The sequence below is a fragment of the Phyllostomus discolor genome, chromosome 2, assembly GCF_004126475.2.
Source record: "Phyllostomus discolor isolate MPI-MPIP mPhyDis1 chromosome 2, mPhyDis1.pri.v3, whole genome shotgun sequence".
In the NCBI taxonomy this organism is placed as follows: Eukaryota; Metazoa; Chordata; class Mammalia; order Chiroptera; family Phyllostomidae; genus Phyllostomus; species Phyllostomus discolor.
Window position 1 is genome coordinate 204,896,975 of NC_040904.2, and position 23,592 is coordinate 204,920,566.

Sequence of the window (23,592 nt, forward strand, 5' to 3'; positions counted from 1 at the left end):
TAAGTCACAAGTGTAGGGCCCTAATCCAAGAGGATTGGCAGACTTATAAGAAGACAAAGAGGGAAAGATCTCTCTGTCTCTCTGTGCACACACACCAAGGAGAGTCACGTGAGGACACGGAAGGTGGCCATCTGCAAGTCAGAAAGACAGCCCTCCCAAGAAGTTCAAGGGACCAGAACCTTGACCTTGGACTCCCAGCCTCCAGCACTGTGAGCAAATAGAACTCTGCTATTTAAACCAGCCAGTCTATGCTATTTTGTTTTGGCAGACTGAGCTAAGATCCTAGTTTGGTGGGGCAAAAAAATGGCTAGCTATATTGGGAAAGGATTCATATGCAAAGATGAGCTATAGATGAAGGATTAATGTCTGCATGGAATGATAAAAAGGTTTAGCTAATGAAAGAAAACCAAAAACTTTATTTGTAATTTTGGAAAAAGGAAAAATTCTTTAAGACACTCACAGCACAAACCATGGAGTGGAAAACCACTGGAACTGACTCCCCATCACTCTTGGCAAACTCTGTTTATTGGAAGTGAACGCATAGGTCCCGCTTCTGCTCCAGCAGGGAGACTCACACGGGAGTGTATGAGTATCCGAGGCGGGGGTCCTGGGGGCCACTTTAAAGGCTACTCAACACAGGGTAGAAATAAGCAATTTACAAAGGACAAAATGCAAAAATCAAATAAATACAAGAAAGGGTACTGAACGTCACTAATACAAATTAAAACAGCAACTATTCATCATTTTTACTCCCCATTTAGCTACAAAATGTTTTAAACTAATAACATTTAGTGCATGCAAGGGCAGGCAGAAACTGGCACTTTAATATAGCGATGGTGGAAGTGTGAACCGTTAAACTTTTTGGTAAAGCAATCCATCAAGGTCATTAAGAAATTAAAAGCACCGATACTTAAGAACACGTGTACAAGAATGGTTTATTGTAACATTATCAGTGGTGGCAACAACAAACAAAGTTCGTTTCAACTAGAAACGAACAAACAAAAACCCTGAAAATGACCCGAATGACCTTCAAGAAGGGGAACACTGGAGAATTTGTGGCACAACCAAACTATGACTTATTCTTACCTAACTATTCAGCTGTTTATGTTTGAGCATAGAGGAAATTGTCGAATCACATACACCAAACTATGAATATGTGTTACCACAGTAAGATTACAGGGTGGGAATGAAATGACTTTTAATATATCCTTATATACTTTAAGGTTTAATAGCAAACATGTATTTGTTATTTAACAAAGGCAAAATTTTTTTAAGATAAAAATTTTCTTACCCTGGCTGATGTGGCTCAGTGGATTGAGTACCGGCCTGCAAACCAAAGGGTTGCAGGTTCAATTCCCAGTCAGGGCACATGCCTAGGTTGCTGGCCAGGTCCCCAGTAGGGGGTGCATGAGAAGCAACCATACATTGATATTTCCCTCCCTGTCTTTCTCCTTCCCTTCCACTCTCTCTAAAAATAAAAATAATAAATAAAATAAAATAAAATCTTAAACTAAAAAAAAACTTTAAAAAATGGCCCTGACTGGTGTAGCTCAGTTGGATTGAGCACGGGCTGTGAACCAAAGGGTTACCAGTTCAATTCCCAGCCAGGGCACATGCCTGGATTGCGGGCCTGGGGGCCAGGTGAGAGGAAACCACACATTGATGTCCCGCTCTTTCTCCCTCCCCCTCTCTCCAAAATAAATTAAAAAAAAAAACTTAAAAAAAAACTTTAAAAAATGATAAAAATTTTCTCGACTAAGTCCCACCATTTAACACTTTCAGATAAACCGAAATCACATTGGAATCCCTCTCAGAATTGCAGAAAGTGTACACATTATTTTCCCCCGTCAGTTATGCATTTTAGAAGCAGACATTCACTCACTCCATGTGCGATTCCCGAGCGTGACCTGCCTACCATCTGCAGCAGCACTGGCAAGCGAGAGTGAAGCATTTCACTCCAGTAAATCAGTTCCTCTCATGAATAAGAAGAGAGAGATTTTTGCAGGGCTGGGAATGGATCTCCTTTGCAGCCGTCAGACCAAACCAAGGAACTAAGTTTTGGAGATCACATCATAAAAGATGTGCAGAGCAGAAAGTTTCATGCCGTCCTGGGTCAGTATTACGTGTCACACGTGATCTGTCCACGGGAATCCGACAGGCGAGTGGTGGAGGCCGTGGGCCCTGACGAGGCAAGGGCCTGCAGCGACGGGATTGGCCGACAAGCTGTGCGTTTTCTTGGTTGAACACAAGCACCCTTCCCACCAGGCGGCATGAAGCTTTGCAAGGCCGGTCCTCTCTTACACGGTATGGCAGACACCCCTGAAAGAACTTTGGTGCATCTGAGCCTGCCATGGCCTTTAATTGTCCTTTGCTGTCACTGGTTTAGGAACGGCCAGGTAAATCAATCATCCAACAGGACAGGAGGAAAATTCTTCCAAGAGGCTTTTGAGACAGTTGTCCTACTCTTAAAAAAGGACAGCGGGAGAAACATAGATCTCTTTTCTCCATCCAGGCTTTGAGAAGTCGGCGAAGGAGGCCATGGCGCCTTAGCAAGCACAGCCACCTTGTGGTCATAAAGAATGAATAATGTGTGATTATGTCCTCGTAACAGAGGACCAGGGCAAGCAGAAAGCGGGAAATAAGTGTGCACGGAACCTGGAGCCTGGGAACAGCCCTAACGCGCTGATCTTAGCAACCCAGAGGGATACAACATCGACCCCAGCGTGACACGATAGAAAGCACATGAGCCCACCTATGTGCCCTTCTTGCCCAACACTGGAATCTGAATCTCTCTCCAACGAACTTCCGTCAGACCCAACTAACTAAATCTTAGCCTCAACTAACAATTCACAGGCACCGTGGGGGAGAGGGGAGCGCCCTAAATGGCACAGCAGGGGTGCCGGTAGCGCATTGCCGGCGGTTGGCCACACAGCAGGCAGACGACCTGGTTTTGTCAACAAATACATGGGCGGGAATAACAGGGAGGGAAGATCTCCAGCGTCAAAGAGACTTAGGAGACACAGCAACCAAATGTGTTGCGTGGGTCTGGTTAGGATCTCTAAACCCGCTTTTAAAGAATTATTTTAAAAATTAGGCAAATCTGAACAGTAAATTTAATTTTTTTTTAACTGATGGATTTTTAGGGAGAGAGAGGAAGGAAGAGAGGGAGAAACATTGACTTGTTCCACTTACTGATATTTTCGTTGGTTCATTCCTGTGTGTGCCTTGACCAGGGATTGAACCTGCAACCCTGGCGTATCACGACAACGCTCTAACCAATTGAGCTACCTGGCCAGGGCTGAAGAGTAAATTTTTGATGGTTATTGAATGTTTTAGGTGTGGTGGTGATAATATGATTGTGATTTTTTTAAAAAAAATCTTTTAGAAATACGCAGTCAGAGAGTTCATGGATGAAAGTACATGATGACTGGAGTTTGCATTGAAGTGGACCTATACAAGGTCAGGGGTCATGGGTAACGGTGGAATTGCAGATGGAGCAGCATCAGCCACGTGTTGATAGTAACTGGAGCTACTTTATGGTCACGTGGCAGTGCCTTGCTCTATCCCCTCTGCTTTGACATTTCTTTGAAATGTTTTCAATAAACCTTTCTTCCAAGTACGTGCTCCTGGGCCCACTGCAGACCTCCTGAGTCAGGGTTCCTGCACACAGAACTCAGCAGCGTGTCCGGCTGACGGGCTCTCGGCTGGCTCTGCTGCACTCCGACACTTAGGAAACAGCGCAGTGTTCTCTGAGTTAGGGAGTGAGAAACCAGACTGCTATCCTGTCCAGATCTCTGCCCGTATCTTCTTGCATTTTTCTGAGTCCCAATGGCAGCTGTGAACAGAAATCAGTAAGAGCTCTCAGGTGGCTCCAGCGGGAGCGGGGCGGGGGGGTTGGGTGGGGGGTGGGGGTCACCCCTCCCATCCCAGCGCGGCCCTTGTAGAACACTGAGTGACCCAGCTGTCCGTACTTCTTCTCGACTCCCCTGCACTGAACCAGGACACCTTAGGGCAAACACAGTCTCGTAGGACTATTTATCCCCACACCTCACGGAGGTGTGTGAGGTGCCCAGGCAATGTTTGTTGAAGTAATGACTTAACGAATTAGCGAATGAATCATTAACACACAAGGTTGGGGCTTCTCTCTTTACTATAATGTAAGGCCTATGAAAGTGGGAATATTGTTTATCTTTTGTTTCTTTATTGCTGGCTGTCGGAACAGAATGTAAACTCCTAAGAGGTGGAGGGGAGGGGAGGAAGCTTGTCTCTCCTGGTCCCCTCCAAACCTCTGCCTAGAGCAGAGCCTGGTGCATGACTGGATGCTCACATATCAGCAGGGAGGGAGGAGGGAGGGGAGGGAGGGAGGGAGGGAGGAAGGATTTACTCAGCAGAAGCTTCTCTGCTGAAGGTGATCCAGGCTTAGAGCCACACATAGTGCAGGTCTAAAATAGAAATGTGCACATGTTTTGGGAGATTTAAAAAATATTTTCCATTACAGTTGACACACAGTATTACATTAGCTTTCAGCGTACAAGGTAGTGATCAGACACTTACCTAACTTACGAAGCGGTCACCCCAGTGAGTCTAGTGCCCACCTGTCCCCACACAACACTGTTGACTGTGTTCCCTCCGCTGTACTTGACATCCGTGTGGCTGCTCCAGAGACTTTCCTGCAGATGTACCAGGTGTCTACACGGCATGACGTGGTTGTTCTGGAGACTTTTAAAGAGTAGATACTGACCTTTCAATTTCATTTTTAGCATCTGTTGAACAGGGCTGTATCTGATTTTTACTTAGAACAACTAAGAGCCTTTCAGTACCGTGCAAGGTGGAAAGCTCACAGCCAGTGACTTCACTGCGCAAGGAAATCCATCCTCCTGTGGCACGCGTGGGGCTGTGTCACCTGCTGTTGGTCGGGCCAGTGAGCGGGCCGTTCATAGTGGTCACTAAATGCTGTCCAGTGACAGCAGTGAGCAGCAAGGACAAGGTACCAGCCCTCCTGACGCTTGCATTCTGGAGAGGGACAAAACGAACAAGAAAACAAATGAGTTTAGATGGTGAGGGTTTCCGTAGAGGAAGGGAGCACCAGACAAGTAAATGCCTCCAGTAACCTGGGCGTTGGGTGTGCCGGGCACCGTGGAGAGTGCAGCAGCGGAGGCAGTGCACGCCGGGTGGTCTCGGTGAACTGAGAGGGGTCCGTCCCGCACCTGCCCCTTCCGCGCTGCTCATCCGCCCACTCCAAGGGCTGCAGCAGCCATACCGGGCGTACGTAAACAGAGCCACCCCCACACTTTTGTGGGGCCGTGCCTGTTGTCACTGCTGGGCTACCGGGAAGTGTTGCGAGCACTTCAAGTCACCTCTCCCTGGCTGCCAAATCTTCCCTCCTCCTGCCACCCCCACTCCCCAGTGGGCTGATCTCTGTGAATGGCATCAGTAGCTAAGTCAGAAACCTCGACATCACCCCCCTTTGCCCCTCACTGGCTACATCCAGTCAACACCAAGGCTGGTGGAGATGGCCCCCACAGTTTATCTGACACCCCCACTGCCATGTCTGTGTTTCAGACCATCCATGCATCTCTCTTACTGCCCTCCCAGGACCCCTGCACAATGACTTTCACCTTTAGTGACCAATCCCCATCCTGAGATTGCACTGTAACTACATTGGCATCTCCAAAACACAAATCTAGTCCGATATGCTCCACCCCTGCCCCAAGATAAATTTCTCAGCACGGCCCTCCTGATGGGATCCCTACCTGCCTCCCAAGGAAATCGCCCATTACTTCCCCTCCCCTTCCACCTGCAGCTGCTGCCCCCAGCTCCAGCACCCAGACGCACTGCCCGCCCTCTGCTCTTTGCCCTGGCCTCTGTCTGCCACACCCTCCAGCCGTTGCCTGGCTTAGTCATCACTTCCTCGAGGAGCATCTCCCCCCTCCCCCAGTTTCCCACAAGACCCACAGTTTCCCCACCGCAGGCCTGCGCTACATTTGCTTTAGACGTGGAGCTTCCGGGGGGATAAGAACTGGATGGTTCGCTATTTTGTCCGAGGGCAAGATCCACTCTGAACCCCAGGTGCCCTCCTCCCTAAAAGTGGGCCCGACAACAATCGCTGTAGGTCCGACGTGTTGTTCGGACTGACGAGACAACACGTGGCACTGCCCATCGCAGTGGGCGCGCCCAGTTCGTCCACGCACAGAGACAGGGTGGACTGTAGCTGTTACTGTTGTGAAGTTAGCGTGAACTCTAAACAAACATGGTACTGAAGTTCAAAATACACGTAAAAAATGCACAATCATAGTGTGCACAGCCGATGAGTTTTCACAACTGGACACTCCCTTGTCACTAGTCCCTCAAGCTGGCACGAATTTAAAGTCCAAACGTGACCTTCACAGAGAGGTCCTCCCCCCTTGTCCCACCGCCTGCGTGAGGCTCATCACCTGTACGATCCAATGATGCACTTGATAAGTTGTCTGTCTCCCTTCGCTCCCATGGAAGCTCCAGGGCGACAGAAGTTTTTTGTTTTGTTTTTCATTTTTGTTTTAGTCTCTTCTGTGCACCACTGTATCCCCAGCTCCTAGAATAGCGCCGGGCACATAGTAGGTGTGCAAGACAAATTTGCTAAGGAATGAATGAATGAGTGCTCATTTTTCATTTCTTGATGCCCCCAGGTGCTGCGGCACAGCGGTGGCTGAGAACCGGTGCCCTCCCAGATCAGAGGGCGCAGGGCCGGACCGGCTGCGGCCAGGCGAGCCTCGTCCCGAGCGTGCAGGGCACGCGCCCCGCCCTGCGCGGCCCCCTTTCTCCCCATTCCTCCTCCCCCGCCCGAGCCGGCCGAGTCCACCTCCACTTTTCGTGAATAACAACAACAGCCATAATAATAGTGTCTCCTGGCCCCTGGACAGTACCGGGATCCCCTCAAAGACTCTTCCCGGGACCGACGCCCTCAGGGTGGTGGCAGCTCTCCAGGCCGATGGCCCGTCCCCAGCTGCCACCGGAATGCACCGGGTGAAGCCCCGGCCTCTATGCCACCCCCGGACCGGCCCCTGCGGCCGGCGCAGGGGGCTTTTCATTCGCCCAGCTTCGCGGAAAGAGAAATCGAGGCTGCGAGCAGGAGACGCAGCCGCTCACATCTTCTGGCTCCAAACTTTGCGGTCCGTGCCGGCAGGCGCGGCACCGACACCGGCGCCTTCGGTTGCCTAAGGTTTCCGTGGACCCCTCCTCTTCACCAGCCGCCGCAGCCAGACCACAAGGAGCCTGGCCCTGCAGAACCAGGCCGGGAAGAGCCAGGCAGCGGCCGAAGCCAGGGGAGACCCTCGCACGCGCGGCCAGGCGCAGACACGCGGAGGAGGCGACGCTAGCGGAGACCCGGGGGCGGGAAGCAGCCGGCGGGGCGGGGAGGTGCCGCGAGGGGCGCACGGTGGAGAGAGGCGCACGTGGAGGAGCCGCACACGCTCGGCTCCTCGGACATCCACCGCCTCGTGGGACCTCCTCCCGGACCTTGTGAAGGGTCCTCTTTGCCACATCTGCCATTTTGCAGACGAGGAAGCTGGGGCCCAGGGAAGTGCGGAATCTGGCTGGATCCGAACCCAGCGCCCCGAAACCCGCCCTGGCCGGGGCTCTGTCCAGCCCGCCCGCCCCGGCGCCGCCTCCCTCCCTCCCGCGCCACGACCTGGCCCGGCACGTGCTGGCCCCCGGCCACAGCCCCCGCCCCGCACCCCGCACACACGCACGCTGTCCCTCCCGGCCCCGGTCGGGACGGAGACCGGCTTCGCCAGCGGCTGCAGGAGGCCACCCACCCCCCCGCCCCGCTCAAGGTCCGGGTTAGAGACCCCCCTGGCCCGGCCGTAGGGACCCGCCGCCCGCCCCGCCCCGCCCCTTCCGCGCCGGCGCTGCCTCTGTCCATGGTCGGGCACCGGGTAATCCGCCTTTCTCTTCCGCCGCCGGGCCCCATTCATATTCTAATCACAGCGCGGCCGGCCCGCGAGCGGCCGCTTTCGGGGGGCCCGCGGAGGCGCTGCCTGGCCCCCGCCCCGCTTCCACTTCCAGCCCCCGGGCCTCGCCCCCTCTTTTCTGCACTTTAGACTCGGCCGAGGAGGGGGTCCCTGGGAAAAGCGCGTCCCCGCTTGGACGCCGGGGCTTCCCACAAACTTCGCGGCGGCGGGTGGGGGGAGGAGGGCGGGAAGCGGGAGGAGGGAGGGAGAGAGGGAGGGACTGAGACGCAGACGGACTGACAGACAGAGTTACGGGAAGAGGCGGGGAGGAGGGGTGCCGGAGTGACCCAGGGGACAGAGACGGAGAGGGCCGGAGTCCCAGGGGGAGACAAAGAGGCGCGGGGGCAGGGGCTGGACAGGAAGGCAGCCTGAGCCGGAGCGGGAGAGGGGCGCAGGGGCGGGAGGGGGACGGAGGGGAGAAGACAGACCTGGAGGAAGGCAGAGAAAGTTCTGGAGGAGACGGGTCGGCCCCTCACACCCTCCCTGCCAGGCGGCCTTCTCCTCGCCCAGGTTGGGCGGTGGGGGTCTCAGGAGCTGCCGTTCCCCTTCCTCTGCACCCCCTCAGCTGGCTCTGCTCCACGCGTGTCCGCGGATCCGCGTGGAATGGTTCAAGTCGTACCTTCTCCCGCATTCCCAGGGCCCCCATTTAAATCCAGCTTCTGGACCAAACTGGGCGGGGGGGGGGGCGCATAGGAGGAGAGGGAAAGCAGTGGGGCCCACTCGTGGCCGCACAGACGACTCCCCGGGCTCCCCGGAGTCCCCTGCCGCCACCCCCACCCCGTGCCTGCGCCTCGCCCGGCCCGGGGAGGGGAGGGCCCGGAGGGGAGGGGAGAGGGGCCACATCTAAGCCAATTTTGATTCCGCCTGTAATGAGCGCCGGGCGCAGGCTGCAGAAGGCCTCTGGAACTTTAAATAAGAAAAACGTTGCTAATGCTATAATAGAAGGGGGAAGTCGGAGGGCTGGGATTGCGTCGCTCCGAGCCCCCCTTCTCGGAGGCGGCTTTTCTTATTCAAAACAGGCCCACAATGGGCTTCACAGTGCGCCTCGCCACGGCCCCATCTGACGAGCGGCCATTCATCAGGCCGGCTGGCCTATCAATGACATTGCTCCCATCGGGGCTCCTATAAAATGATGCTTTTTCCCATGAAACATCCGCAAACATTTTGACGGGTTTGGCTTTGCCCGGCTGGATTACTGAGTGTCCCCTCGCCTGCTCGCTTGCTCGCTCGCTCTCTCCCCCTTCTCCGAGCTCTTTCTCCTCTCTCTCTCTCTCTCTCCCTCTCCTCTTCTTTTTCTTTCTCTTTCTTTCTTTTCCTTTCCTCCTTTATCCTCTGCCCTTGCACTCTTCTGCGTCTCTCGTTCCCTCTCCCATCCTCCTCACTCCCTCCCTCCCTGGGCGGCTCTAGCGCAGGGGATCCCCAAACATCAGGACTTTTGGGGGGCGCCTGTGCTGTCCATGGGAAGAGCATGCATTGTGGGTTACTGGAGGAACCCGACATGGATTCCACAGGTTAGTCCTACTGGCGGAGGTTGGAGGGGGGCGGGGGGGGCACTGGGAGGGAAAGAAAGGGGAGAGGGGGAACTTCGGAAAGAGTTGCAAAAAGTTGAGAAAGGTCAACTTGACAGTGAAGCCCCAGGGAAGAATGGAAGGTGTACACAAGTTTTCGGTCCGGAGTGATGTGCAATGTGTGCAAGTGGATGCGTAGAAGTGTGTGCAAATGTGTGTGTGTGTGTGTGTGCACGCGCGCGCGCTGAGGCGCGCGCTTTCGCTGGTCCTGGACAGAAAGTTACGTAAAGATCCGCTGGCTCGCGGCGAGCTCGAGGTGCCACTTGCAGAAACTTTGCGAGCCGACCGCCCCTGTCGGGCGCGCGGTTCCTCCCCCAGGTGGGGGCCCCTGTAGCGCGGTGCGCTCTGGGGCTGGCGGCAAGGGCCGGGAAGCGGAGCGGAACGCCCAGAGGCGGAGTAGGGCTACGACTTCGCGTCGCGCCTGGGTGGTGGGGACGGAGGCTCCGGCTGGTGTAGACCTGCTGCTGGAGGGAGTGGCGATGGCGAACCCGGTGGTCCTGGGGAATCCGTGCCGGGTCGGGAGATGGGAGACCCAGGCTGTCCGAGGCCGGGTGTAGCCTCCCTGCGGGGAGGGGCGCCCAACCACGGGCTCCGCTCCCCGGTTGTGACTGTGCTGGAGGGAGGGCAGGACACAGCGTAGCCAGCGAGGCCTGGCGGCAGGGTCTGCAAACTGCTCGGCACTTTGGCAGCTGTTGGCTGTGGGCAGTTAGTTTTGGGGTCGCCGCGATCTGTAAAAACGGAGGAATGAAGCCAAGGAATCTCTTACAACGAAAAAGACCGGCGCCTCCGTTCTTTCTCCAGTAGAGCCGCCGCCACTTCCCATTTCTAGAACCTTTGAAGAGCCGCCAAACTTCTAGATCGGAGTTATGCGCCCCACGTCCCTTCCAGGTGGAAGAAGTTTACCTCCTTCTCCAGCCGCGTTCTCCCAAGCAGCCTGCTCTTAGTAGGGCTCTGCAGCAGCCTCGCGGTTTCTTGAGGAGACGCGGTTCGGGATCGGGCAGAAACAGGGCGGTGAGCGCAGCAGCCTGGGCCGAGGTAGTAGCTTTAACACCGGGCTTGCTTGGAGGAGGCGCGGAGCAACAAGTGTCTTTCAGCCTCTGCTACCCCCTCACACATGCGCGACCCTTTCCTGAGCGCACACTGACCGCGAGGATGTTTCCCCACGTCCACCCCAGAGCAGCTGGGAATGGATGGGGGGAGGTGGCGTGGGGCACCCGGGCATCAACCCAGGCAGCTTCCCGGTGGTCCCTGCAGACAGATTTCCAGCCCCCACCGACCCACCCCCAGGTTTCTGCCCATACCCCGGAGCCCGGGGAAACCACCCCCTTTGGCCAGGGGCATCTTCAGTTGTCCCGGGTATGTGTGTCTGTCGCTGATCCCAACAGCGAAGTTCCCCTTCCACTGCGCTCCCCCGAGTGTGTGTGGACCCCCAGGGACTGGGGACGGGCAGAGCTTCGAGGTCCGCCTTACTATAGACGTCTCCTGCGTGCACGGGCGCGGGTACCGGGTGGGCCCTCCCAGGGTGCTCTCCGTTGAAGGTAAAGAAAGCACCCAGAGCAGGGAAAGAGCCCCTCCCTCCACTTTTTCATGCCAAGTGCTTTCTGCACTGCGCACCGCCTGAGCACCCCAACTTTAGAGGCGAGGATCCTTGAACAAAATTAAACCCAGGACTGCATTGTTTGGGGCCAAGTATTTGCAAGGGGCCCACACAGGGACCTGGGGTCTCCCCGCACTGCAACACTGACCCCAGCCCACCTGGGGACTTAGGCGCCCCTTCCACCCGACTGGAGCGTTTAGGTGCGTTCTGGGGGCTGTAGAGACGCTCTGATTCGTCTTCCACGCAGCTGATGGTCCTGAGGGCACCGGGTCACTGCGGCTTCAACTGCAAACACCCCAAACAGGGAAATGGAAACCTTGTCTCCATCCACTCCCCTCTCTCTTTCGCACAAGTGAAACATCTAGATAGCCACCCTAACCTCAAAACCAAAAGTTTTGGTGAAGGGTAACGTGAAGAAATGACACGAGGCGCGCCAGGTGACAATTCCCCTCCGGCTCCGAACCCGACGACCGGGGAAGTGCGGCGGGGCGCGGCCAGGTCCGCCAGCCTCCCTCACCTCCCTTCCAGCGAACTTAATCCAATTAGCTTTCCTGGTGAGTTTCCCTTGTTATGTAAAGGTCCTCACTCCCCACGGCTGGCCGAGGCTGGCCCTCCCGGGAGCAGTTCGATCGCGCGCGACCGGAACCACGAATATCATTAGCATTTCATTCCGAAAGGGCTCGAACAACCGTTTCGCAGCAAGTGCTGGGGCGAAGTCGGGAGCGTCCAGGATCAGAGAGGCCGGCGAGCCGGGCCTCCGTCCCTTATTCTTAAAAGGAAAATCCCCGCAAAGTGCCCCGGGCTAGCGAGAACGGCGTTGCAGAGGCCGGGCTCCAGCGGTCGGTCTGCCTTGGGGCCACTTCAGCGTGACCTGAGGAAACGCGCCCCTTTGTTCTGCGTCCCGAGCCGGTAATATATTCCTCGAGTTTTTCCAAAATACTCAACAAGTGTGGGGCTAAGACAATGGCCCCGTCGGGGGAGGCCCGGGAGCCGGCGCGCGCCCTGGGCCTTCAGCTCGCTGGCCCAAGAGCGCGACAAAGCAGAGCCCCTCTCCCGGGAGGCTGGCCGCGGGGCCGAGCCCCGGCAGGCGGCGCGGGCTGCAGGCGCGCGCGTGGGCCGTCAAAGCGCCGCCGGCCCGTGAGCCGTTTGCACCTAGGGCGGGCGCACGTTTCCCCGACCCACGCCGCAGTCCACGCCGCGCAGTCCCGCGTGGCTCACCCCACTCACTCCGGCTGTCCGCGGTGTCTACGTGTTTCTGACCTGTGGGTCCAATCCGGGCTGCCCTGCCCAAGCGAGACGTTGCTCAGTTACTGAAGGTACCAGAAAATTCGAGAACGAAGGGGGAAAAGTAGGTAGAATTTTAAGCCACGCAGAACTTGTGCGCGTTGGGCCGAGGCCAGGTTGGGTCGCCTACGCAAGAGAAGAGTTGTTTTCTCCTTAAACGGGATGGCGCGTTAGAGAGGGGCCCTGCTCAGCTTGGGCTGGAATCTCCTGCCTCTACCCGCTTTCTGGTCCCAGCTCTGGAACCCAGAGCCTGGGCGGCTGGAGTACCACTGGAGCCGGACTGGAGCCCCCGGGGCCGCAGCGGCGGGAAGGCTCGCTGGTTCACAGGTGCCGGCTCAGCACCAGGCCCGACCTGGCTCCGCGGGCCCCGAGGTGAGGACATTCAGCGGCCTGGGCGCAAGGCCCACCGGGCAGTGAGTGCCCGGTGGGAACGGGGCCCGGGCCTCCTCCACTCTCTCTCAGTCTCGGCCTCAGGCAAGGAGCCCTCTTCCCCGTCCCGGGGACCAGGCCTGCATACTCAGGGATCCATGGGCCGGGGTCTGAGCTTTGCTCCCGCGCCCAATTTAGACCCTCTCCCCCCACGTGTGTGTATGTGGCCAGCGAGGGGGAAATGCGCGCCCCCACTCCCGCCGCCAGCCAAGTGCCGGCGTCTGGGTTTGGCTGTAGGGTCAAGTGAGAGTAGCTTGGTCCCGCGGTCCCCAGGCCCAGTGGCTCCAGCCTTCACCAGCGCTGACACAGCTCGCAGGCCCGGGCTGGGGAGCCTTGCACCCGAGTCCGCGCGACTGCTCTTTCCCACCGGGTCTGCGGGACCCGGGGACCCGGAAAAGTTTGCAGGGGCCGCCCAGCGGCTAGTCCCTGGGATTTCCGTAGCCGCGTCCGCCCTCTCCCCAGTGCGTCGCCATGGAGACCGTTGGAAGTTGGTGGCGGAAAACAGACCCGGCGCAAAGCAAAATATTATGAGTGCAGTTGGGGTGACTTCAGGGGGGGCGGGGGACCCGAGGGCATGAGCGGGAGCCAGAGGCGGACAACAAAGGGCCCAGTGCGAGGAGGAGAGAGGAGTTTGCAGGGGCCGCCCCGCGGCCCTGTGGGAGCCGGGCCGTCCAGCTTCCCGGAGGCGCCGAGGTCTCTCATGTCCTGCAGCCACACACCTTTCCTCAACCCCAGGCGCGCCCGCCCTTCCACCCCTTTTCTCTGGGTTCTCTCCCAGCCTCCCTCCTCCTCTGGACCTTAGGCCCGCTGGGCAGTGCGCCCGCCTCTCCCCACGAAACACGGGCTCACCAACGTAAAAGGGTCTGGCTTTTCTTCCCCACCACCCGTGGGTCACTCAGCCTAAGTTTTTCTCCCCGCTGGTCCAACCGGATCTGAAAGCGCAGGGAGATAAGATGAGGCAGGAACCTCTCGGAGGGGGCTGGTGGACAGGGGAGCCTGCCTGTCTGACTTTTTTGTCGCCTTTGTAGGGCGGGGGAAACGGAGTTACAATTCCGACCCAGCCACTGGTAATGTTCCTTCAGGCAAATCTAGCCTTTCCAAGATTGATTTTCCTTGGAAAGTTCCTGTAAAATGAAGGGAGAGACAGCGCAGAGTCTGGGATTCTCTAAGTTAAACATCTCTCTTTACTGTCTATGCATGTGTGAGCTGGTCACTGCTCTCCGAATTGTGGGCCTCTGCACAGCTAGCGAACCGCCCCCCCCAACTAACGACAAGCTAAACTCTTTTAAAAAGCCATTTAGGTCCCTTACGATATTGAGAATCAAGAACTTTTGATAGCCATTTCAAAAGGCCGATGATTTTTCCTTTCTCAAGGACACCTGAGGAACATCCCTTAAGTCTTTGGCCAACTCCTTGCATCCCAAAGGGAGTTACTGGAAGACACTAGGTTTTATGGGACTGTTTCCGGTGTTGATCTAGGAAACACGGACATGCCGGTGGATGGCGAAGCCAGCGTCACAGACACGCACACGCGTGGGAGAGGAGTAAACCCTGGCCAAGGTGGTGAAATGTTGCTATCAAAGGAAAACCACACTCTATTCCCCTTGCTCAAGCTTTTGGAAAGAGGTGAGGCTGTTGTCACCTGCAGCCACCCTTCCTGGCAATCATTTGAGCAGATGACCTCCTTCTCCCTCTGGCTGTGAATGAATGAACGGATTGACTGTAGGGACAGGGACTGCTGTGGTCTGTCTGGACTTCAACTGCTCGGTTACCTAAGTCTGCGTGTGTCTCCTGGCACATGTGTAGTAGTTTCACGGTCACAGATCCTCACAAGTGCTCCGAGAGAGGCCTTATCGTGACCTCATCAAGCACAGGTTTCTCTTTCGTTTCTGACACTGTGAGATCGTGCTTCCGAGCCAGGGCCTGTTTTAGTTTGCTGTGGTGTCCTTGAGGGTCAGAGGGCTGAGAAGGAATGAAATGGTGGCATCGCAAAGTTGGGATACCAGGTGGCAGGTCTCTGCTGGCACAGAGCCCGGACAGCCTGTCCCTCGTGTTCTACAGGTCCCGGGGGACACTCTTCCTCCGTCCCTGCAGGGCCTCAAGGCCCTGTGGGATGGAAGATGTGGGAGAAGTCTCTGATGTTGCTCTTACTCCTTTCACTCCGTGCCCTATGTCTCTGCAATTTTATTAAGGTTTAGGGGACCAAGAATAAACCCAAAGACAGATTATTTGGAAATTCCAAGTAGAGGTTTTAAAAAAGCATTTCGGTGAATTAATCAGAGGTTTGGGTGAATTCACTCAGTCTTACTGAGCACCTGTTAGGTGACAGACCCAGGAGATGGACAAGGCCATGGTTCCTGCCGTCAGGGACTTTGGAATGTGGGCACATCGAGAGTGATGAGCACGTCAAAGGACACAAACATAGTCCTCTCGGAGCCTGGGAGAAAGGGCGCGCTCTCTGTGGAGTGCCCACCACGTGTCAGCCCCGGAATGCGCAGCTTTCCACACATTGGCCGTGTGAGCCTTACCACAGCTCCGCATTGTCCCTTTCTACAGTGCAAGGGGGCCTGGGCCTTTCCTGGGGTCGTAACTTGCACGTGGCAGAGCTAGACTGGAGACCAGACTGGGGAAGCCCATTCCCTTGTCCCACCCAGCCCACCTCATCTGGCCGCTGCTGGGGTGCCAGCCGGGCGGGGCTGGGGCCAGGCCCTGACCTTGAGGTGGCTTTGGATCCCACTTGGTGAGAAGGGGAATGAGTGAATGAGTGTGGAGAATCACAGAATGCTGTCGTCTTTGGGCTCCAGAGAAAACTTCTTCGGGGGAATCATGCGATTCTGCATATGAAGAGGATTTTAAATGATGGCAGTAAATGGGTGACAGTGCATCAGAGTGGTCAAGTATAGAGCCTGGACAATTTTTAGCTTCATTGATTGATTGATTGATTGATTCATTCAAGGAAACTGTGTCTTTTTTAAAAATAAATTTTGAAGATTTTACTTATTTATTTTTAGACAGAGGGGAAGGGAGAGAGAAAGAGAGGGAGAGAAACGTGAATGTGTGGTTGTCCCCCATGCATCCCCCACTGGGGACCTGGCCCTCAACACAGGCATGTGCCCTGAGTGGGAATTGAACCAGCGACCCTCTGGTTCACAGGCCGGCGCACAATCCACTGAGCCACACCAGCCAGGGTGCAAACTGTGTCTTCTATGTGCCCAGCACTCTCCCTGGTGCTGGGCTTAACAAAAATGCCATCTCTGTTCCTCCAGAGCGTACATTCTAGACAGACAAACAAGAAAACCTGAAAAATGGTAATTGCGGTGGGCGGTGAGCCCATGCAGAAAATAGCCACTATCTGGAGTAACGAAGATAGAGCACGGTGGAGGGGAGGTTGCTGCCTTTCACAGGGTGCCTTTCTCTGCCACGTGAAGTGGTGTGCCTTTGCTCCGGAAGCTTAATAGTTGCCAAGCCTCAATTTTCTTATGAAACTGATTTAACCATCTAATAGGGCTGTTGAGCATGAAATGTGAAAATGGTAATAGATAACATACTCATATATCTGTATTCGATACTTACTATATGTCTTCACTTTGCTAATAAGCATTTTGATATATTGAATAAATGCATTATTTAGGTAATGCTCACTTCAACCCTCCACAGGAGGAACTGTTACTACTCACGGTTTAAATAGGCTGAAGACAGAGGGGAGAGCTATCGGGTGTTCAGCGACTCACGGCCCCCAGCAGTGGGGCCGGTAAACACATGCCTTGCTTGCGTGGGAAGCAAGATCAGTCTTAATGCCTCATTTTCCTGAGGCAGAACACAAGTAATAAATCTAGCTTTTCTTCGTGTTTTTCAAGTTAATGTCTATTAAACGTCTTTCGTGTATGAGGCATGTCCTCAGTGCTTTAAATGCATTATTACTTACATTTTAAAATATGTGTTATGGGTACTATTATTATCGACTCCATGTCATGCAGTGGGAAACTGAGGAAGATACAGGTGAGGTCCCCGAAGGGGGGCAGTGGCCTAATGTATGTGTGATCAGTACTCTTAGTCACAAGGCTGCATGGTGTTCTCCTCTCTTCTGTTTTAGTAAGGGAGAAGCTGGTGGAGGGAATGGCCATGAAAACATACAGCATTTTAGCAGAAGCAAAGGATTTGCTATTGTCTCCTGATATGAAAGTGTTAAGATAGTCCTTTAAAACTGCAGAGGCAATTTTAAGTTATTGTTGGCAGAGATAGGGACATAAAGTATTCTCATCTTTACTACACATGTAAAGTATGCTGTGGTCTTTGGATGGGTGGAGAGGCGGTGCTGATGCGGAAAGGCGCCCGTGGCAGCCGCAGAACAGATGGGAGGGGCACGATGGGAGGGGCCCCTTGGGAGCCAGCAATCCCAGTTCCAGGCCAGAACACAGCCCAGGGTTGCAGAGCCCAGGGTTCTAGCACCAGGAAGGTAGATCCCCATTATCTCTGGCTGTAAAAACCAGCAGGGGTTGGGGTGGTGGAAGAAACTGCCAGATTTTCACCATTTAAAGGGCCAGCACAACCTTACCACTTAGGCAAATGCACCCACTCCAGGATTCATCACCTGGGCGGCAGCTGGAAGGGCACCGGTCACACACAGGAAGGAGGTGAAGTGACCGGAAACTGGATGAGTGATGGGCAGATCACCAGAAGTCAGAAGGCAGCATTGTCCCTTCTTGGAGTCCTCCCCACAGAGCCACAAAGTGGAGAAGTGGGTCATCCCGCCCTGGCAATTACCTATGGTTCCGTCCCACACAATTTACAGGTGGCTTTTCTGCAATAGGCTATACTACTAAGACGGGGAGTCAAAGCATCTCTACCTCATACACAGAAACAAACACAGGGAGGCTGCTAAATTGAGGAGAGAAAGAAAAACAGCCTAAATGAAAGAACAGAACAAAACACCAGAAAAAGAACTAACTAACGAGAAGAAAACCAACCTATCAAATACAGAGTTCAAGATACTGGTTTTCAGCATGCTCAGAGAACTTCTTGAGAACAGCAATACATACATACATACATACATACATACATAAATGAAGGTGAAATAAAGAATAATCCACAGGAAACTAGCAGAGAAGGAATTCAAGCCATCGATTTGGAACATAAGGAAGAGATAAACATTCAGCCAGAGCAAAAAGAAGAAACAAGAATTCAAAAAATATGAGGACAGGCTTAGGAACCTCTGGGACATCTCCAAATGTGCCAACATCTGAATCATAGGGATGCCAGAAGGAGAAGAGGAAAAGCAAGATATTAAAAATTTATGTGAAAGAAATAATGATGAAAAACTTCCCTAATTTGGTGGAGGAAATAGCAATACAAATCTAGGAAACACAGAGAGTCCCAGACAAGTTGGACCAAAGAGGAACACACCAAGACACATTGTAAGTAAAATGCCACAGGTTAAAGATAAAGAATCTTAAAAGCAGCAAGAGGAAAGGAGAGACTTACCTACAAAGGAGTTCCCCTGAGACTATCAGCTGATTCCTCAAAAGACACTTTGCAAGCTAGAAAGGGCTGGCAAGAAGTGTTCAAAGTGATGAAAAGCAAGGACCTACAACCTAGATTACTCTATCCAACAAAGCTGTCATTTAGAATGGAAGGGCAGATAAAGTGCTTCCCAGACAAGGTAAAGCCAAAGGAGTTCATCATCACCAAGCCATTATTACATGAAAAGCTAAAGGGACTTATTTAAGCAAAAGAAGAAGATCAAAACCATGAACATTAAATAGGCAACAAGTTCATAACTATCAACAACTGAATCGAAAAATAAAACCTAAGCCAACGAGCAGAACAGGAACAGAATCCTAGATATGGAGATCATTTGGAGGGTTATCAGCTGGAAAAGGAAAGGGGTAGAATGGGGAAATGGTGCAGGGATTAAGAAGCATAATTGGTAGGAACAAAATAGATAGGGGGGAGTTAAGAATAGTAGAGGTGATGGAGAAGCCAGAGATCTTATATGTATGACCCACGGACGTGGACTAAGGGGGGGATTGCTGGGGGGAGGAGGGTATCTGGCAGAAGAGGGCAAAGTGGGAAACGTTGGGAAAACTGTAGTGGCATAACCAATAAAATATACTTTAAAGAAGGCCCAACTCAGTCACTTTCTAGCTGTATGACCCAGGACAAATGACCTAACTTCTCTCAGCCTCTGTTTCCTTCTTCGTGAGAATATCTACTGCTTACTTTCTTAGGTTGGTTTAGAGATTATAAGGGGGTTATATTAAATTAAGCCTGGTTCCTAGTAATTGCTCAGTGAACGTCAGTTTTTATCATTGCTACTAATAATAACCTGGTGTTTCTATGCCCAACCTTAGGTGTCTAGTTGGGAAAAGGGGATAATTCTGGAAAAAAAAAATCGGACTGCTTCCGCACATCTAGATGTTTTCTGTACTATGTAGACATAGCCCCAGTTCTAATTTCAAGAGAAACCATTCTTTTCTGGAGGGGTTAGACTGAGGGGTTAATTCCTTTTCTCCACCTTTCCCATGAGGAAGGCATGTGATGTGCCCCTGTTTGCCGTGATTTCGTCCCTGTGTTGTCTGACCTGTTAAAGGAAGAGGAAAACGAGTCTTTATGGAGGCAGCGCCTGTTGGCTGGAGTTTGCATCCTGGGAGAGAGTTGCATAGATCGCTCAGAGGAGACAGATGTTGCACACCTCTGGCGGGGGCCCCTCCGCCACTCCTGAGGCCCTTTCGGTTCTGGAATGTGATGGCCCTCACTCTCACCCCCCACCCCCCCCACCCCAGTACTTGCAAGCATCACTGTGTTAAAGACGGAACCATTTTACACTTGATTTTCGGGAGGTGGAAAGCTCAGTTTCACACAAACCATTCTCTGAAGCTCCTTCTAGCAGGATGCAGAGAAAGTGTTTGGTTCTTTTGTATTTTCTTGCACATTTTTTAATATAAGGAGAGAGTGTCCATTTGTTCTGTTTCTGTCTTTCTAATTAGATTTTTAGCTACATGTGGTTTCTGAGTTTTTGAAATGTTAACAACTTCCTTTGAGAGAAAGAGAGAGAGAGAGAGATCATAAAAAGCAGAAAAGAATGAAATCCACTCGTTATGTGTTCCATTCAATCTGGCCCGCATTTAGGCAGCTAGGGCCGGGTTGACCTGTGCCGGTAGATTATGTGGTTTCCGTGTGTCAGATCGGATGCACGGAGCAAAATTGCTTTAAAATATGTATATAGTTTCTATGTTTGTGGTTGGTTCATCTTCAATAAAGCTTAAACGCATCATCTGCCTATGAGCCATCAATAACTGTTAGTTGACAGGTGAACTTGGACATGCTGTGTTTATATTGTTGTGGTGGTTTTCTTTGAGTTTAAAGGGATAATAAAGCCTTTGAGAAGGTTGCAACCCAGTGAAGCACTGTGTGTCCTGGGTGTTTTCTGGCTGCCCAACTGTGCTAAAGGTCAGCGTTATTCAGATGCAACCTGAGTGAGATTGCTGAATCTAGCGGGTTTTTATTTCATCAGAACGGAGCATTGGCGCTTCCTGAGCACTGACCCCATGAACCCACCACGTCAGAGAGGAAGTGCTGTCAGTCAGTGCAAGGATGGCTCTAGAACGAGATTTTTAACTGGCATCTGAATAATCTAGAGAGTGATTAGCAATTAGCTACTTATACCTCCAGCATCTCATTTTTGAGGCACAGATGCATTGCATGAAGACAATTACGTCAGCGTGTTCGTTTTGACTCTTGTGAGTGCCACGAAATCCTTGGCAAGCTAATAGTAGACCTTTGACAAAGGAAGTATTTCTTTGAAGGTTGCAATTCCAGAATTTGTAATTTTTAAAAATGAGCATGAGTGCTTTGTTTGAGTTCCACATCATCTTTTTCTGAATGATGACTCTAACTTTGGATGTTCCTACCTGTAATGTATTTATAATTCGTGTACCAACTCTAAATCTTCATGAGTGGGCCAAGTTCCTATTGAAATCACTGGGATTTTATAAAGTTTCCGAATCGGGGCCATGACACAAACGCGAACCTCTTTCCAATGGAACTGAGTGATTGTTTTCCACGTTTGTCCTGTTTTCGTTGTGGTCTTCTGCTGGTACTACGCCGTGAGCGGTGGCGGTGGAAGTGGGGGGACTAGGGAGCCTAAATTCTTCACTGCATCAAAAGGAAAACCAACCCATCTCGTATCTTCCTTATATGACTACTAAACAGGGTGAAATTTCTGCTGCTAGGAGTTTTATCTCTTTTACTTGATGACTCCTTTTCAAAAGCAAAGCAGTTTCTCCATGGAGCATTATCTGACATTGCAGAAAACGAGTAACATCGCCGAGAAACCCTGGGAGCTGACGAGGAAGAAGGGGTGTGGAGGGCTCGGGGGCCTCGGATACGGCATCACAACTTTCAAGCGCTGGACAGGAGATTTCTAAAGCGCTGCTGCGCCGTCGTTGTGCGAGAGCCTTTGGTCTGCACGAACTTTCATGTTCAATTCAGTGGGCAGAGGTTGTGAGCTTGCTGTGGTTGGGTAGGGGACCTTTTCAGAAATGCCAGACTTTTAGAAGAAAAACAAAACAAAACACAGCGTTTCTTCTCATCAAGTCTCCATTTTCAAGTTTGAAAACTTTGCTGTGATTAGAAGAGTGGATTATTTTGCTGCTTCATTGGGGTTTCCTCCGTGTGCCCAGGTCACAGGACACTCTTTCTCTCTCTGTCCAGCCGTCTCACAGGGCGTGGCTGGGGGTGTGGCTGAGGGCGCCTGGGGAGCGAACAGCTGCCCGCCGGGGCCTGGACACGCCTGGACCCGCACACACTGGGTGGGCGTGGGGCCCGAACACAGGCTGGGTGAGCCCCGGCACAGCCCGGAAAGCATGAAGGGCAGAGAGGCACAGAGGGAGCCAAGAAATGTGGAATGTGGAACCTACGAAAAGGCTTCCCTGTGGATCCTGTGTTTTGGTCAAAGTTTTGCTTGGTATTGACAGGTATTTTTAAAAAGAAAAAGAAATGAAAATACCAAAACTGTATGATTGTAGAGAGTTCCCATTTAATTTAATTTTTAAATTACAGTTGACATTCAGTATTGTTTCATATTAGTCTCAGGCATACAACACGGTGTTCAGACACCCATGTACTTCACACAGCCATCCCCCCGATATTTCCAGTCCCCACGGGGCACCGTACGCGCTTATTACCATGTCATTGACTGTATTCCCTAGGCTGTACTTTACATCCCCGTGACTCTTCTGTAACCGCCAATCTGTACTTCCTAATCCCTTTACATTTTTCACCCAGTTTCCCAACCCCCCTCCATCTGACAATCATCAGTCTGTTGTTCTATAAATAGATTGTTTTTGAGAAGGGAGGAAGGAAGAGACCCAGGGAGGCTGGGACAGAAGGAGAAAGCATTGAAATCATTTTGATAATTGATGGCAGGCTGACTTAATGAGTTATTGTCAAAAGTATTACTTTTTCAAAAATTAAAGTGACTCCCTTTTCAAATTGGGTAGTGCAATAATGAAACTTATCCTTTGCAGGCCCTGTGCAAAATGTTAATGCATGTGTTACCTCATTTCATCTCATGCTGAACCTGTGGCATTATTAGCCCCATTTCACAGATGAGGAAACTGAGGTTCAGAAAGCCCAGTTAATGTGTCCAGGCCAAATGGCTGGTGTCACACCAGGATGTGAACACAGACTGCTCTGGTTTTGAAGCAGGGCTGCCTCCTGGCCTCCTAAAACCTGGATCTAGAAGGAAGACCTTGTAGCTCCCCTCCTCTACCGATAAAGAAGTTCAGGAGGTCAAGTCATCCCTGATGCCGGTGGGGGACAGCAGCTCACCCTGCTGATTTTTGGGACATGCTGTCGTGGCTCTCAGTGGGCGTTAGCTGCCACGGGTGGTCTGGCGAGACTTCGGCAGCAAGCTGCTGACCGAGGACACCCACGGGCACTCTATCCTGCTCGGGCACCTTCATGTAATGTGTGACTTTCCTCTCCAATCAGTCTCAGAGCTTCTGAGTTCAGCCTGACACCACCACTGGGTGGCCCTCCCCTGCCCGCCAGTTACTGTGGCAAATTTGACATCTTCTGCATATCATCGAGGGCTTCGTACCTATTTGCTTACAGACATGATTCTCCCTATAATAAGTTCAATGTGAAAACCTTGGTGTTAAAGTAGCAGCATCTTCCACTTGCCCAACACGTTAGTTGGCAATCACTGATACGGTCATGAATGGCAGGGAGTTTGCCATCAGTGACAGGATCATTAACAGCATTGACTTTGCCAAGGGCTGGATGGATGGACTTAGCAAGTCCGATAACCTCTCTGAGCCTAAGCTGGTTTGTCAGTAAAGTGAGACCATGCATGGTACCTGCCTTACAGGGTATTCTGAGGATGAAATGAAGCAATTCATGTAAAGTGGTCAGCACAGGGCCTTGGCGTGTTGTCAAAGCTCAACAAACAGAAGGTGCTGTGAGTGCCGCTAGCTTCTCCTCATTTTCCCAGTAGTGTCCAGGTCTCACCTTCTCCCCGTCACCCCACAAGGACCACACAGACGAAGGGAACACAATTTATACGACACCTTTGCTGCGCTCAATCTTTTTAAAATGTTATTTTTAATTACAGTACCGCATAGGGGACATCACCAATAATGTTGTGCTCAGTCTTCAGTACTCTACCTGGTAAATGGATCATCCCCACTTGATACTTAGTGACAATGCCGTTCAGGGGGATTAA

At 52.6% G+C, this 23,592-nt stretch overlaps 1 protein-coding gene across 2 annotated transcripts in view; it reads left to right on the plus strand.

Annotated features, from left to right (window-relative positions):
* The first annotated feature begins 9,143 nt into the window (after window positions 1–9,143).
* The window catches only part of RFX4 (regulatory factor X4), a 136,376-nt gene continuing 121,927 nt past the window's right edge, over window positions 9,144–23,592 (plus strand). Inside the window, exon 1 of one of the 2 annotated variants that reach the window (XM_036019522.1) lies at window positions 9,144–9,499. In XM_036019522.1, the coding sequence (XP_035875415.1) occupies window positions 9,457–9,499 (43 nt within the window). In that variant the 5' untranslated portion in view covers window positions 9,144–9,456. The remainder of the gene's footprint in view (window positions 9,500–23,592) is intronic. The other variant, XM_028532325.2, reaches the window with a different exon arrangement.